At 36.5% G+C, this 17,904-nt stretch overlaps 1 protein-coding gene across 38 annotated transcripts in view; it reads left to right on the top strand.

Annotated features, from left to right (window-relative positions):
- Window positions 1-17,904, top strand: part of CPEB2 (cytoplasmic polyadenylation element binding protein 2) — a 75,049-nt gene that overhangs the window by 20,750 nt on the left and 36,395 nt on the right. For 36 of the 38 annotated variants that reach the window (XM_081483964.1, XM_081483880.1, XM_081483634.1 and 33 more), the window contains one exon: window positions 14,997-15,047. The exons of the other annotated variants lie outside the window; for them this stretch is intronic. In XM_081483964.1, the coding sequence (XP_081340090.1) occupies window positions 14,997-15,047 (51 nt within the window). The remainder of the gene's footprint in view (window positions 1-14,996; window positions 15,048-17,904) is intronic. 38 annotated transcript variants of the gene reach the window in all.

Below are 17,904 nucleotides of genomic sequence, written 5' to 3'. Positions count from 1 at the left end.
TTCCATGTCTGGTTCTAACTGTTGCTTCTTGACCTGCATACAGGTTTCTCAGGAGGCAGGTAAGGTGGTCTAGTATTCCCATCTCTTTAAGAATTTTCCACAGTTTGTTGTGATCCACACAGTCAAAGGCTTTAGCATACTCAGTGAAGCAGAAGTAGATGTTCTTCTGGAACTCTCTTGCTTTCTTTGTGATCCAGTGAATGTTGGCAAGTTGATCTCTGGTTCCTCTGTTTTTTCTAAATCCAGCTCGTACATCTGAAATTTCTCAGTTTGTGTGTTGCTGGAGCCTAGCTTGATGGATTTTGAGCATTACCTTGCTAGCATGTAAAATAAGTTCAATTGTGTTAGTTTGGACATTCTTTGACATTGCCCTTCTTTGAGATTGGAATGAAAATTTATTTTTTCCAGTCCTGTGGCCACTGCTGAGTTTTCCAAATGTGCTAACATATTGAGTGTAACGGCATCATCTTTTAGGATTTTAAATAGCTCAGCTGGAATTCTGTCACCTCCACTAGCTTTGTTGGTAGTGATGCTTTCTAAGGCCCACTTGACTTCACATTCCAGGATGTCTGGCTCTAGGTGAGTGATCACACCATTGTGGTTACCTGGGTCATGAAGACCTTTTTTGTATAGTTCTTCTGTGTATTCTTGCCACATCTTCTTAATATCTTTTACTTTTGATAGGTCCTTGCCATTTCTGTCCTTTATTGTACCCATCCTTTCATGAAATGTTCCCTTGGTATTTCCAATTTTCTTGAAAAGATCTCCAGTCTTTCCCATTCTGTTGTTTTCCTCTGTTTCTTTGCATTGTTCACTTAAGACTTTCTTCTCTCTCCTTGCTGTTCTGTGGAACTCTGCCAGTGCAGGAGATGTGAGAGACACAGGTTCAATCCCTGGGCCAGGAAGATTCCCCTGAAGGAGGAAATGGTAGCCCACTCCAATATTCTTGCCTGGGAAATCTCATGGACAGAGGAGCCTTGTGGGCTACAGTCCATGGTGTTGCAAAGAGTGGAACACGACTGAGCGTCTGAGCACATCAGTAGCTATCACATTGGACTCATCAGGTGAAGCCACAGTTTAAAATTGAAGTACAGAGTCACAAAATAACTTGTATCAGTTTCTAAAAGACTGGTGTGAGAACTTACATTTTTGAGCTCAAGAGCTTCTAGGGACTTGCCTGGTTGTCCAGCAGCTGAGACTTCACCTTCCAGTGCAGGAAGTGTGGGTTTGATCTCTGGTTGGGGGGCCAAGATCCCACATGCCTTGTGGCCGAAAAAACCCAAACATAAAGCAGAAGCAATATTGTAATAAATTCAAGAAAGACTTTAAAAATTATCCATATTAAAAACAAATCTTAAAAAAGCAATCAAATTTCATAATTAAAAAAACACTTATTACTTCTAAGCTGGACAGAGGTTCTTAGACTTGGAGAGCATGTTTAATAAGCAGCTTTCAGGGCCCTGCTCCTAGAAATTAGGCATGGCAGGTTATGTGAAGAGTACACTTTTGAGAAACTCTCCTCTACTAGAACAAGATTAAAGAAGTCTATAAGAAGTTTAAAAAAATTTGAATGGTACTTACTAAAATAGAGCAGGGCGAAAAATAAAACTGATACCAGCAATATCCATGCCAACGTATAGTTACCTGCCTCCTCTTAAACTACCCTAGCTTATTAATAACTCTGATAGAGAGGCATATATTTCTCAGAACAATTTTGTTTTTCTTCAGCCACTTATGTTGCTTGAAGTCAGAATTTTCACATGCCGGAAAAAAGTATAGATGAAAATCATTTTATTAGAATGTTTTCCAAAACAAGATAATAGATTGCTGTGTGTGCTTTCAGTTTTTAAATAAAATGCTTCCTTTTATTTTAAAAAGGAGTAAGTAGAATTTACACATTCTTTCCCTTTTACTTCATTGATTTTTTTTTCTTTTTGCTGTAGATCACTGGCCTTTGATAAAGAGGAAAAAAATAATTATCTTTGGACTAAATTATGTAGAAGCCATATACATTTTATTTAATGCGTTCTGATTTTAAGAGGTGATCACTGTTGTGACATACTTGATACCTTTACCCTCAACTACTCAGAATTTAGTTCATCTTAAGGAAAATACTATTTACAAGAGTAGAACTTCTGTTGTCAGTGTTATCTGCAGATTGAAAAGGAAATTTTGAAAGTGTGATTGTAAAAGTTCTTGTTGTAGAAGATTCATTTGAAATATGGTATCATGGATAGAGATTTTAAATTTTTATTTAGTTTTAGATATTTCTCTTAGCAACAATATTATTAAATTTAGAGTTATTTCTTCCAAGCCTCTTTGAATAGTCAACTAAATGATTTGACTTACATAAGATTACAGTTTCTTTTCTAAAAACTGAAAACCATTGCACAGAAATGACAGTGAATTTTCTTAAAAATTGCATTTATTCAAAGCATATGTGTGTTTATTAAAAGTTTATTACTCATGCAAAGCATCTATCCTAGAATTTTAAATATGAGCTTACAGCCCTTATTTTTAAATTGAAAATAAAAGCAGAAAGAATCTTTTTTATATAGAACCTGCAGTGATAAAAGCAAATATATGGGATAACCAGGCCTATGAATTTTAGTAGCATAGGAGAAGGCGATGGCACCCCACTCCAGTACTCTTGCCTGGAAAAATCTCATGGACAGAGGAACCCGGTGTAGGCTGCAGTCCATGGGGTCGCGAAGAGTCAGACACGACTGAGCGACTTCACTTTCACTTTTCACTTTCATGCATTGGGGAAGGAAATGGCAACCCACTCCAATGTTCTTGCCTGGAGAATCCCAGGGACGGGTGAGCCTGCTGGGCTGCCATCTGTGGGGTCACACAGAGTCGGACATGACTAAAGCGACTTAGCAGCAGCAGCAGTATTTGAAAAGTATCTGAGAATCTCTAATGAAAGGTTTTGTTGCAGGATATAAGACTTTATTCTTTGAAATGTTTTTCTTATTTCAAAAAAGTAGTGTGCATTCATTAAAGGAAATTTGGAAAAACTTGGGGAAAAACATTTTAAAATTACCAATAATTCCACAAGCTAAAATAACCATGTTTAATATTTTTAGTATATAATTTTCTCATTTTTTCTTTTTAAATATATAAACATAAGATATTTGAGATATTCAGATAGTTACCTTCCCTCTAACCTGGTTAACTTTCAAAAAGTTAGTTTAAAAAAATACATGTACATAGATTACAAGGTAAAATAGTGCCATAAGATTAATAGAAGGAAAAATAGAAGTCTTTCTTCATTCTTCTCTGTCTACTTCTGATTTCTGTTCCTTGGATGTAGCCACTTTCAACTGTACCTATTCTTGGTGTGATTATTTGTAAATAATATGCTTATGCTTTGTATTTCCTACATTTTAGTTATTGTCTGTAGACTGTCTACTTTGATTTACCTATACCCCCAACATTTTCACTGCTTTGTCCTCTGGAATTTATTTTAGGACCACTTTTGTTTAGAGGATGCAATTACTGTAATAACACAAATGTTATTTACAGGTGAATCTCATATGTTTTATACTGTAACATTTTCTTTCTCATATAACTTTGTTTTTCCTGGAATTTATCATTGTCTCTTTTGGTTTGTTTGCTTAGTTTTCTAAGTACTTACACTAATTCATCCCAGAATATATTTGTAAAACACTGAAGCTTCTCTTGGAACATGCAAAAACAGCAAATAGTCATATAAAGTGTCTTTTTTTTGTCCCCCCTGGTGTGAGTATCCTTGTAGCCCATCATAACTGTCATTTTGGGGCTTCCCTAAGCCCAAGAATTTTTCTTTTGGGGTTCATGTCCTAATTTCCATGTGCTTTCTTAATGGTTTATATATGTTTTATTGGGCCTATCTTACAACCTTCTTTCAGATGGGATATAAATTTTGAGGCTTGTATGTATGAAAACATGTTTATTCTACCTACATAAGATGATAGGCTCGTGTGGAATTATGTATTAGTGATTTAGAATGTTGAAAGCAATGCTTTATTACTTCCATGGTTAAATTTAACACCATTCTAAAACCTGGTCATTTGTATGATTGTCTTGTTTTCTGTTTTTTAATTTTATTTATTTATTTATTTTTACTGGAAGCTTTTAGAATATTTTCATGCCTGTGGTTCTGAAATTTTGTACTAATGAATATGGATCTTCCCATGTATGGTGGTGGGGGAACCTGTCTGTCTTCTTCCCCTTTCTTCCTTCCATCTTTCCTTCTTTCATTCCATTTTGTTGTTTTATTGCTTGTATTGCACATTAGTTGAGTCCTCCTATTTCAGATTAATTTCCTTCAGTTCTTGGAAATTTTTGGTATTTTTTTGATAATTTCTTCTCTTCTATTTTTTATATTACCCCTTTCTGAAATTGCTGTTCTTGAAATATTAAGTCTCCTATACTCATCATTTGGTTTTCTAACTTCCTTGACTTTATCTTTTGTTTTGCTTTTGAAAGGGTTTCCTCATCTCTTACCTTCAATCCTTCTAATGATTTTTTTTTATTTAAAAAATTTTCTCTGAATGACTTTTAAGACTCTCTTTAGAAAAATTCTCAGAACTTTCTTATTTTTATTCTTTGATCTTATTTCTGTGGAGTGTTTAAACAATTATTTTTCCAGTTCCTTGTATTGTCTGTGTTTCTTTTAAGTTCCACTTTTGTAATTGTTTGGTTTTGTTCCTTTTTTTTTTTCTCATGCTGGAGACTTTTGTTAAGTATCTTATGATCCTTTGCTGTCCATTCATTTTTAAAGATAAAACAGAAATGGTGATTGGAAACTGTGTGTAGTTGCAGCTTATGATCTAGTGAGCATTACTGTAAGTGGATCTAAATGTCACAGTATCTGTGTCATGTATTTTCTTTTGGTCTGGGGAATGGGCTTGGATGTCTGTCTTCCATTCTTCTGCCTGGAAGCTGTAGTCCTGCCTAGTTAGCCTTCTTAGAAGAGCCAGAGAAGGGGCTGCATGTGTCTCTGCTTGAACCAATCATCGGCCTCCCAGTTTTCAGTTCTACTCATATCTACTCTGAGTGATAACCAGAGATGCTTATTTCTCAACTTCTGGGGGCTTTCGCTATAGTAAATGGCTTATTTCTTGATAATCTTCCCCATGTACACACCAGGTTGCCTTTAGTGTTTTCGGTGATTTCTGGTCTCCACAGTCAACCACCACTCAGCCATTCATGTTCACAGCTTTCAAAAATGTTGATATGATTGTTCTGTGATCCTGTCCAATTCTCTTTGTCCTAATGGTGGTTATGCCTCTTTAAAACTTCTGTGCTGTCATTTTAGGGGTTTCAGAAAGCAGCAGAGATGAGCTCATGTATTCAGTCCTCCCATGTTCAGTTGGAAGTCTCTAACCCCTGGTTCATGTACCTCCTTAGTGAAGCCTCTTTAACACTCGAGTCAGTAGTGGGTTACTTTGTAAGGATTGCTAAGCAACCATGTTGATTTTCAATTGGAGCACTTTTCTCATTTATTTTTGATTCAGTAATTTTTTTTTCAGTGTGTATTTCTATTCACATGATAGTGTATCATGCGAGCATTGACCACTTCTGTTTTTGCTTTATCTTGAATCAGCATCTGTATTAGTGCCAACCAAATAGAACAGGCTCAGTAAATTATTGGTTGAAAGATTAAACATTGGTCCACAAAAATTTTTTATCAATATTTATTTAGAACTTTAAAAATCATTTACATGCATGCAAAATAGTTTGTATAACCATTCCCCTACAGTTGTACACTTGGGTATTTAAATTTTTAAATGAAAGTCAGTGAGCTTTTTCTGAGTTTATTTCCATAGAATAGACATTACATTTGTTTTCAAAGCACTAGACACATATTGCCAACTTTTTTTTCCCCCCAAAGTGTGAAAGTGTTAGTCACTCAGTCTTGTCCAACTCTTTGTGACCCCGTGGACTATAGCCATCTAGCTCCTCTGTCCATGGAATTCTCCAGGGAAGCATACTGGAGTGGGTCACCATTCCTTTCTCCACGGGACCTTCCTGACCCAGGGGTTGAACCTGTGTCCCTTGCATTGCAGGCAGATTCTTTACTATCTGAGCCACCACGGAGGCAAGGTTTATTTTGACTCCTGCTACAGCAAAAGGGAGTGAAAACAAGTAATAGGTTTTCACTGTTCCCTCCCATGCTCACTGCGGGGGGGGAGGCGGCGAACTGGTCCTTTAAATGGGGTGAAGGTAGGGGTGGGTCTGTGGGTCAGGCCAGGGGGTGGCCTAAGTGGTCCACCCACCCTCAGTGGCCCTGGAGGCACTGTGTGCAGCGATTGATCATGCACAGGGCCTTGCTTTTGCTCCTGATGCCTCAGAAGTGGCAGTTGAGTTTTTGATATTTTTGTATCTTATTGTTCATAATGTGCTGCAACTGCACATATAGACACTTTATTTTTAGTTTCTTTGTATTCTGATGTTCAAAGAGACCTTTGTGCAGGTGAGCTCACTGCAGCAAAGGGTCCCAGGTCCCAGCCTGTCTCAATAAGTATAAGAAGGAAGGAAACTCATGTATCTTGGGTGAGGGGCAGAGTCTCAGTTTGGAAGTGGGAGTCTTCTTTCTCTGGCTCTAAAACAGTGTCTTTTGAAAACCTGGCTGCTGCTTGACCTGTGGTCCTTGATGATGTCTGCTGCTACTGGGATCGTTCACAGATTTCCCACTCTTGTGGGATCAGACCATGGTGGTGACCAGCAGTCTTAATATTCCCTCAGCGTGACCAAGTTTATTATTTTATTAATTCTTTTGGAGTATAGTTGCATTACAGTCTTGTGTTAGTTTCTGCTGTAAAGTGAAGTGTATTAGCTCTATGCATACAAATACCCTCTCCTTTTTGGGTTTCCTTCCCATCGAGGTCACTGTAGAGCCCTGTGCTCCCTGTGCTATACGGCAGGCTCTGATCAGTTATCTGTTTTATGCATAGTAGTGTGTCTGTGTCAATCCCAATCTTCTAATTCATCCCACCCCCCTCTTTTGCCAACTTATTTTTAAGTTTTATGTCAGTTTATAATACCACTGATGATGTGTGATTGCCCATTTGTTGTTCTCAATATTCCTTTTGTTAATAAACCCTTTTATAATTTAAAGTTTTGTGACCATTAGTGCAACATGATTTTAACATTTAGTTGCATATATCAATTAGTACCAGTTTTATTGAAGTGATTTTACAATAATACATTATCTTACCAGATGATTAATGACTTAAATTTAGCCCTTTATTGTTTTTGGCTTTCTCTGTGGTTATACTTAAAAGAAACTTATTCATATTCTATGTTCCTTGGTGTTTACAGACCCCATGGACTGTAGCCCTCGCAAGTCTCCTCTGGCCATGGGGATTCTCCAGGCAAGAATACTGGAGTGGGCTACCATGCCCTCCTCCAGGGTATCTTCTCAACCCAGGAATCGAACCTAGGTCTCCCATATTGCTGCTGGATTCTTTACCAGCTGAGCCACCAGGGAAGCCCAAGAATACTGGAGTGGGTAGCCTATCCCTTCTCCAGGGAATCTTCCCAACCCAGGAATCAAACCGCATTGCAGGCAGATTCTTTACCAACTGAGCTACCGGGGAAGCCCTTCTAATGTATGGTCTAGTATTAATTGGGTAAAGGTTTTAAAAGTTATAAATATTAGGTGAAGAAAATTATGATGGGATCCTTATTTAAGAATGAATTAGCTTGATTAATTTTCCTGGAAACTAAAGTAGACTGGCTTTTATTAGATGAAGGTAAGGAATGATTCTGTTGCTTTCTTGGGATCTGGATCTAAGGGTCTTTTCTACATTTGTATGATCTTATTCTTAGGCTTTTATGAGGCATGCATTGAGATTTAAGAGTGAGGTCAGGAATGACTGTCCTGCCCTTTGGATCTGAGCAGAGATTGAAGTTATTCAAGGTTGGTAATGACCACATTCTGAGTGGATTTTATCAGGCTTCCTGTGAACCTTTTTTTTTTTTCCTAATTGGATTTCAAAATAAAGGTGAAATGTAGATAATGAAAGAAATATGAGAAGAGTCTACCAAAGCAGTGGGAGCAATGCTTTGTTTAAAGCACATAAAAAGGAAGTATTAGCTCTTATTTAAGAGTGTTGTGTATGTGTGTTGGTTTAATATATGTACCCAGTTTATAACATATCATACCTATCATTTATTGAGCACTTGATATATGCTAAGCTCTGTTCTGAGGACTCTACATGTGTGTATTAATTTAGTTAATTATCATAACTAAGGGTAGATATTTAGCCTTAATTTAGAGTTGGATGATTGTGGTGGCTTACTAACAATAAATATCTAAATTTCATTGCTAGTAGGCGGTGGAATTTAGTAGTTATTGAGTTTGTGCTTTGAACCACCACACCATACCACGTATTAGTTGGTTAACTATTCTAACTCAAACTCTTTATGATTCTAATGTGTGATTTATTTTTTTTCCTGTTTAAAAGAGTTGGCAGAACGTGTGGCATTGTTGTTCAGCAGCTTTTTCATCACTAATGAGAAATTGGTCGGCATCATTAACTGTGAATATTGGGGCTTTGAAGATCATTTTTTGGATGCATTCATTAAAGAAAAAAAAACAGTTGTGGAGATGGGGAAAATTAATCTTGGCAAAGAGCAAAAACAGGCCTTGTCTTTTTCCCTCCCCTCCCCATATTTAAGGGGTTTAGAAATGAATTGATAAAAGCTTGTTTTGCGATTTTTTTTTTTCATTCACTGAGAGAATGTCTTTTACATGCCTCACATACAAATGCATATTTAGGTACTGTGCTTTAGATCAAGCTCATAGTTCACATAACAGAATGAGATTTTTTTTTCATACATTTAATAAATATTTGAATCTGTTATGTACCAAGCTCTGTGTTACATGCTAGAGATAGAGTAGGGAATAAAAAATGACAGTCTTGCCCTCATGGATCTGTTTAATGAAGGACAGAGACAACAGGAATTAGTGTTGTCAATCAATCTGCCTTCTGTTTGAAGGCAGAAACATAATGTCAAGGGCACAGAGAAAGAATGAAGCTGCAGCAGCAGCTTTAGACAGGATGGTCTGTGATGGCATCTGTTAAAGACCTAACTGAAGTGAGAGGTGTGACTTTGGTCATATGTAGGCAAGTGCATTTTGGATCAAAAAGGGGAGGAAGTATACAGATCCTGAAATGAGAATATGCCTGGCATGTTTGAGTAATAGCAGAGGCCATTGTGGTTAGAATGGTAGACGATGAGGGGCCATATAAGTGTGGGAGGGTTTTAAGCAATAGAGCGACATAAGCCGACTTAGGTTTTAGAAGGATCACACAGACTGCTGAGTGGAAACAAGACCGTGAGGTTATTCTGGCCATCTGTGAGGAGATGGGGATGGCTTAGGCCAGGCAGACAGTGAAGGAGCTGGTGAAGAGTACTCAGGTTGGGCTGTGTGTTGATAAGAGAACAGGTGACAGATTTATACACAGATTAGTCAGAGCGGGGAATAAGGTAACCCAAAGTTTAGAGATGAGCAAACTAAAGGGAAAAAGTACTGTATGCTAATTTGGGGAAATACAGAGTTCAGGTAGAGAGTTACAGTTAAGAGAGATAATGTGAGTGGCATCTGCTTAGAGATGACATATGAAGTTTTGGTAGCAGATAATGTCATCTAGGGAGACAGTGTAGAGAGAGAAGTCTGAGGATTGACTGCTGGGGCTTTAGCATTTAAGGGTTGAGAAGAGGAGGAAGATAAATTACTTGCAAAGAAGACCTTAAGAGTGGCTGCTGATAGAGGAGAAGCAAGAGAATATGGTATCCGGGAAAGGAAGTAAGACAGTACTTCATCGAAGGGGCTTCCCTAGTGGCTCTGCGTTGAAGAATTCGCCTGCCAATGCAGGAAACGTGGATTCAACTCCTTGGTCAAGGCCATCCCTTAGAGTAGGAGATGGCAACCGACTCCAGTATTTTTGCCTAGAAAATCCCATGAACAGAGGAGCCTGGTGGGCTACAATCCATGAGGTCACAAAAGAGTTGGACACAACTTAGCAACTAAACTCATCAAATGGGTATCTTCTCATTAACTAGAAGCTTTAAATTTGAGAATACACAAACATTAAGAGATGTTGGGGAAGTAATTGCTTCATTCTATCCTTTTTAATTCATATTTCTATAACTTTAAAAGAATGTTTGTAAATCTAAGGAAACATGAAATAAGAAGTTTTATCATTTTGTCACTAATCAGTTCTTTGTGTTGGTAGTAAGTTGTTTGGAGAAAGAACTTATGTGCTGTTACATATCAATAAATATATATATATATGAATATATATGTGAATAGTCTAATATTGGCTTAACTTATTGCATGTCTTTAAATATTGCCTTGTGAACAATTTATCTTTATAATTGGTAAGTTGTATGCAGTTGTCATATTTGTCAGTGTTTTTTGATGTGGTAATATGCATCTGAAATGGCTAACATGAATTATCTTTTTGTATATGTATTATGCATATTGTTAAAATCATAATAGACTAATAAGACAATTTTTAAGGTACTGTAGGTCTTCTAATTATTCACCAACACCTAAGAATACAGATTTTTCAAAATTATTTATTTTCAGTTTTATAGCGTTTTAATGTAAAAGAGACCAAGAAGGAGTATATACCTATTTCTTTAGATATGTTAAAACCATCATCATGACATTACTATATTTTGTCATATTTTTACAATCATAAGTAATAGCCAATTACTTAAAATTCAGTTTGCTCAAACTCACGGCTGGAGGACTTTATCTGTAAAGTTAACTTCTTCTGGTATAACCGAGAACGCCCAAGTAGCTCAAGTAAGATAGGCGTTTTCTCTTTTACATAAACATAAGACTCCGAGAAGTAGTGTTGTGGTTCTCATGGGTCTTGGGTCCTTCAGTCTTGTAGTCTTCACACCCAGCTTCTGCCTCATGATCTAAGATGCCTGATTCTGTTGAGCCATTGCATATGCATTCCAGAAAGCAGGAGAAATGGTAAAGAAAAGGGAAGAGCTTCTCTTTTAAGGATACTTTCCAGAAACTTCACTTACCAGTTTTGTTTTACATTTGTTGACCACACATTAGACATATGGGCACACTTAACTGCAAGAAAGGCTGGGAAAGTCTAATTTTTTTCCCTGTGGACAGCTCTGTGTCTGCCCATTTGTGTGTCCTAGTATTGACAGAACAGGTGTTAATCTACAACTACCTCTGTGCCACAGGCCTTTAGACAATAGGGGGAAACTGGTTTTATAGCAATGTGGCTTTTTTTCTGTTTTTTTTCTGTATTAAAGTATAAGTTATCTATGCTACATAATCATTCTGTGAATTTTTTCATTGAATGAATTTTTCATACAACCAACCATGCATACTTTTCTCCAGATTGTTATTAGCTAGGAAGTCATTCTAAGATAGTGACTAAGTATGGAGCTAATCTGCCTGAATCGAATCCTGCTGGTGGTGTAATCTTGGGCGAGATGTTTCACTTTTTGTGGCAAGGTTTATCTTCAAGTGGGGAGATAATGGTACCTAAGTCAGGATTGTTGTGAGGGTTAAGTAACTCATTGGGAAGAACTTAGAAAAGCTCCTGGCACATCATACACCCCCCAAGTGCAGGTGTTAGTCGCTCAGTCATGTCTGACTCTTCACAACCCAGTGGACTGTAGCCCGCCAGGCTCTTCTGTCAGTGGAATTCTCCAGGCACGAATCCTGGAGTGGGTTAGGCCAATCCTATTCTCCAGGGAAGCCCATTAAACTTCCAGTGTTAGTTATTACTGTCAATTGGCAGATTCTTAATGAAAGTAATTTTAATACTATCCCTTGTAAAATAGATGGCCTTCCGTCATGGCTCAGATGGTAAAGAATCTACCTGCAATGCAGGAGACCTGGATTCTATCCCTGGGTTGGGGAGATCCTCTGGAGAAGGGAATGGCAACCTATTTCAGTATTCTTGCCTAGAAAATCCCATGGACAGAGGAGCCTGGGAGGCTACATACAGTCCATGGGTTGCAAGAGTCCTACTTGACTGAGCAACTAACACTTACTTACTCACATGTAAAATAGAGCTGTGAAAGTTTACTTGTAAAGATGTATTAGTATTTCACTATGGTAGAGGAAAAGTAACTGGGTAATTTTAAAACAAATCTAAATCTGCTTATTTCAATTTCGAGTATTTTATTATCTTGAGAGATTTTCTTCTTTGAAGAATTATATTTTAGAACATATTTGCGCATATCTATCCATTTGCAAATAGAATATCTGTTTATTGAACTTTCCACATAAGGTGTGCCTTTTAGGTCCATTCAGAGCCAAGTCAAAAGAATATTAGTAATGAAAATATCTTGTTACCTGTGTCTTGGGATAAAAAATAAAGTGAACAGTGAACCTATTAGAGGATAGTGAAAGTGAACTTGCTCAGTCGTGTCTGACTCTTTGCAACCCAATGGACTGTAGCCTACCAGGCTCCTCAGTCCATGGAATTTTCCAGGCAAGAGTACTGGAGTGGGTTACCATTTCCTTCTCGAGGAGATCTTCCTGACCCAAGGATTGAACCCAGGTCTCCCGCATTGCAGGAAGACGCTTTACTGTCTGAGCCACCAGGGAAGCCCCTGCTGCTGCTGCTAAGTCGCTTCAGTCGTGTCCGACTGTGTGCGACCCCATAGACGGCAGCCCACCAGGCTCCACCGTCCCTAGGATTCTCCAGGCGAGAATACTGGAGTGGGTTGCCATTTCCTTCTCCAGTGCATGAAAGGGAAAAGTGAAAGTGAAGTTGCTCAGTAGTGTCCGACTCTTAGCGACCCCATGGACTGTAGCCTACCAGGCTCCTCCGTCCATGGGATTTTCCAGGCAAGAGTACTGGAGTGGGGTGCCATTGCCTTCTCCGAGGGAAGTCCCTATTAGAGGATAATTACGTGGCAATTGGAAGTTGAGTGTCTTTTGAAGTGGAACTAGGCTTAAGGCTTTGCTTAGTTTACTTTTCTTGGAAATCTTGCTTGAATTCCTGGACTTGTTTAAATACTCATTTGTGTTTTTGTTTTTTTAATATAGCCTACTGTACATAACTCTTTACCCTTGGCTAAATGTATTGGAATTGTTTATTTGTGTCTGTCTCACCTACCGCATCGTAAGCAGAGACTATCTCACTAGTGTTTGTATCCTTAGCATCAGTGTACAGACTAAAGAACTTGTTACACTGAACAGAGCAATACAGGTTGCCACTTTGTTAAGGATTTTGGTTTTCAGTCTCAAGTATAACGGTGATTTTTTTTGTAGCCTTAAATTGTTCTCTAAATTTGGTCATCTGCAACAAGATGTTTAGAAATAGGCATATTTCCAAAATAAACTATGATCCTTCAAAGTAATGTTCCATGCTGTTGAAATCTAGTTCAAGAGAGCTCTGCTTCCTAACTCTATCTTGTGCCCTTTGTACTTACTCCATACTAAAGTATCACATCAGTAAACTTATTTGTATGGCATTCCGTTAACTAATGTCATGCTGCATGAAACTTAGGAGTCAATAAGGGCTGGTAATTTGTCCTTTGAAGGTCAGAAACATTTAGTTTAAGTTCAGTGTGAAAAGGAAGTGTGTAGTTAAATTAGAACTCAGATGACATGTGTGTGTGTATGTATACACATATGTATGTATGTATACACATACATATATATATATACCTATACATACATATATACACACACATATATATATATATGTCTGCTTATCTGTTTTAACATCAAAATGGATTACCTTTGCCACTTGTTCTTGTACTGGAGATGATAAAATTCTTTAACTTCATAATTAAAAGCCAGTAGAAAATATCTGTTTTGTGTGGGATATTTTGGAGAGGACCCTTAGAATATAAAGTACTTGCTAAAGCGGTAAAGGTAGATACAGTTACTCTGTACTCCTTACAAATCGTGTCAGGTCCATTGACAGTCATTGGTTTCTCCCTCTGGTATCAATACACTGCACTCTGTTATAGTGTCTTTTTCAAGGGCTGTGCTAAAAGTTACTAAAATGCAATCTCACAGATATTTAATTTTTCGAAGTTTTCTAAGCAGATTTTAATGTACCTTTCTAATAGTCTATCAGAGATTCTGTCATTCGAGGAAAATCCTATATTTTCATGGACTACAAACAAATGATCATCCTCACTATTGGGATTTAATCAAATATTTTCATGGACTACAGACAAATGATCATCCTCACTATTGGGATTTAATCAAATAAATGTTATGTTGTAAAACTGCAGCAGTTGTTCATATACAACTTTTTTCTCTTCCACAGCAGTATATAGTAGTTGTCCCTTATGTATTTTTCTAAATGCAAAATTCCCTAATGAAGGATGACTCAAAAAGAAGTATTATGCTCTTAAGCTTTAATATTTGCATTTTTTGTTTTTATTTTTGTCTCATTTATAACCTTTGAACAATATCAAACAGTATTAAATTTCTAATATCATTTGTAGTAAAACCTTTAAGGTGTTTTTATTAAGCTTTATTTAAATTTAGCTTATAAAATCATATTGAATTCAAGTGCAAGTTGAGAAGAGTTTTTGAGATTTATTTTTATTTTGATATTTTGGTTGTGTTCTTTTAAGAATATAAGTTTCTGTCCTTCAAATATGATTTTTGGGAAAATATGTCTTTAGAGAGAATTACAAACAAATTTGAGAATGTTTTTTTAAATTTTCACATCCTGTGTTAAGTTTGAAAGACTAGGATACCTACATTGTTTTTACATTCCAAAAAAAGAAAACTTGATTCTGTAAGCGTTGCTCTCAAATCCCATTGTGCTCTTATATTCTGAGAACTAAAGTTCACTGTTTTCGTTTTCAACTTCCAAAGACAGTTTCAGTTAATACACTTTGAGCTAAACATTTTTATTCCTGAAGAACTGTACTGTGCTCAGTAAATTTCTCCTCCTTACTCCCCTTCCTTTTTTTTTTTTTGCTTTTCAAATAGCTCCATAATCTTCAAACTTCCCTTTCCCATCTTTTTAAAGGTCGATTGAGCTATCCACATCCAGGAACTGACAATCTATTGATGTTAAATGGTAAGTTTTTACAAAAAACATTTTGTTTTCAATTGATGTATATAAAGATGACTGAATACATGTTTCTCTAAACCCTCCCCATACATACAAGTTAATCATTTTATAAGTATAAAAATGAAACTGCAACTCTTCCTGTATAGCAAATAGAATTAGAAGTTTGAACATATTCTCACTGGCAAAGCAGCCACTGAAGTGTATTTGTGACAGTATGATTTAATTCAATGATTATAACTACAGAGGCAGCCCTGAGTTTGAATATCAGCTTTCCAGTTATTATATTAACTTGTCAAGTAACTTCATGAGCCTTAGCTTCCCATCTGTGAAATGAGAATAGCAGTCTCAAAGTTCATTATGAGAATTAAATGAGATACTATTTACAAAATGTGTAGAACTTGTTAAATATTATAGCACTTGTGTTTATGTTTGACTAAGGAATATACTGGTGATTCTGTAAATATGGTAGTCAAACTTAATTTATTCTAGTTAGAAAGTTTACACAGTGAATTTTACTCTCGTGAAAAAGAATAAGTAGACTTTCATTAAAGTTGTTTTCTTTCTGTTGGACAAACATTGCATTTGAAGTCACAGTACCTAGCACTTCCATGACTTTGAAGTAGACATGGCAGGATTAAAATACCGTTCACAAAGGTTACTTTTAAATCAGGGGGCAGGTCTGAGAAGAGGGAAGAAGGATGAAGAAGGAATGGTAAATATAATATAGGACTTCCTTTAAAGTACATAATTAATTGCTAGAATGGCTTTCTTTTTCAACTAAAGCTTTGCTGAAAAAAGTTAGCAATGAAGTTGAGAAAAAGAGTGAAAAAACGGCCAGTGTGAAGCTAGACCATGTGAACTCTAGCATTAAGTAAAAATTAATATTAAGTAAAGATGGAAAGATAGGAAGAAAGTCTAGGCTACCTAGGAGATGGTCAAGGTAGACAGGATTATGGAATAAAAGAATTGAAGAAGCAAAGCGTTAAGTGAGGTGACAGATTGATTTGTTCAACATTTGACCCTTCTGTACCGAGCACCCATCACATGCCAGCCTAGTCTAATCACTGGTTTATTTATTCCTGAGGCTCTTCTAGGATGGTTAGAAGTAGAATTGTCACAGTATTAACAGACTCTGCACTGTAGACTGAGGTCATGTTCACGCCAGGCCTTACAGAGGTCTAGCAGTACATAGACTTTGACCAGAAAGTCTAGAAATTACATCCCAGGACTTCTTCATGCAGCCTTTTTTCTACCATGGAATTAACACACCATATCATCATTTAAGCAGCTGGTCTCTGAATTCTAAATCTGTGATTGAAAATTATATTGTTGAAATTGAACAGAAAATAGATCATAATCTTTATTACTTTTATGGCTTGATTTTTAAAATAGTAACTTTAGGTAATGATACATTTTTAATATACTGATCCTGACTTCCTTGAATTCTTTTCTTTTGGAACAGTCTGTGTGGTAAATAAAGATCATTCACATTTCTATTTTTAACTTCTAAGAAAAGCTATTCAGTTGAAAAGTGAATTTGCATATGTTTCACGTATTCTGTTAAAATCTATCTGAAGGAAAGTGCTGTATGAGATAATTTGTTAGATCATTCACAGATGTTCTTAGACTGCTGAATACATAGTAAAATAGAATGATTCAGAGGTATATCATAATCACAATAGAATGTGTTGGTTCTATGTGAGCAGAGCTTAGTAGCCACAGTTTTTACTTTTGGTTGCACTAAACATTATTAAACTAATTGACTTCTTCAGTTGTCTAAAACCTTTGTAAATAATCTAGATGTTGTTGAATGTTTCATCACATAGTAGACCTAATCGTATTTTATTAAATATATATTTTCAAAAATGACTTTGAAAGAGTAAAAATCATGTCCTATGAGTAGCTGAAAGAGTTGGATTTGTTTGGAGAATAATAAAATTAAGGCAGGCAGGAGTTACATCTTACGGCCAAATCTGTTTTTTTTATTTTTTATGTTAGCATCCTTTACAGAATTCCATTTTAGGGTTATAGTACATACTCAGTACAGTAAGCCATCCTGGAAATTCTGAACTTCTGGCAAGGGACTAGGGGAGAAAAATGATGATGAATCTAGGACATCAGAAGTGTTTAGGCTAGTAGAAACAATTGGATCCAGAGAGGGGGAAAAATATTTACTTGGGATCCTTGGTTAAGAGGAAAAGCAAGAGCAGAAAATAGGGTATATTTGTAGGGTAAGAAAGTATTAAATGTTAAGAATGTAAGGGGTTTTGTAGTGTCAAGGTTACTGAAGAGAGAAGTGAGACTTAAGTGATATTAATATCAAACTTCTGCCTATACTGAGTTATTATTAAATATTATTGATTGATTAAAGAAATTATAGCATCTCAGTACATAGACCTGCTTTTTAAATTGTTGCTCTTTTTAGTTTGTCACAAGTTTAACTCACTATTAGGCAACTGATTTAGTAATATTATTTAACCAACAAGCATAGATGATATTATTGATCTTTAAAATCAATATTGGTCATAAATTCTACATCAGTATTTCTTCCATGTGGTGGTTTAGCAATAGTTGGCAGTGGTTGGAGTTACAGACTCTGGAGCCAGGTTATCTGGGTTTAAACCCAAGTTTGCTATTTCTAACTGTGTAACCTTGGGCAGTTTACCTAACTTCCCTTTGACTCCGAGTCCTCATGTGTAAAAGAAAGACAGCATTTTGCCTGCCTCAGAGGGATTCTGTGAGAAGTGAGTGATTTCATTCACATGAAGAATTTAGAACAGTTCCTGACAATACAAGTCGGTTGTGGTAATGGGTGATAAACAGTGACAAAATGACTTTGAAAGAGGAAAAAATGTGTCTTGTG

Source organism: Giraffa tippelskirchi, chromosome 1 (genome assembly GCF_054371585.1).
Source record: "Giraffa tippelskirchi isolate mGirTip1 chromosome 1, T2T-mGirTip1v1.2.pri, whole genome shotgun sequence".
Classification (NCBI taxonomy): domain Eukaryota; kingdom Metazoa; phylum Chordata; class Mammalia; order Artiodactyla; family Giraffidae; genus Giraffa; species Giraffa tippelskirchi.
This window is presented reverse-complemented; position numbering and strand designations above follow the sequence as displayed.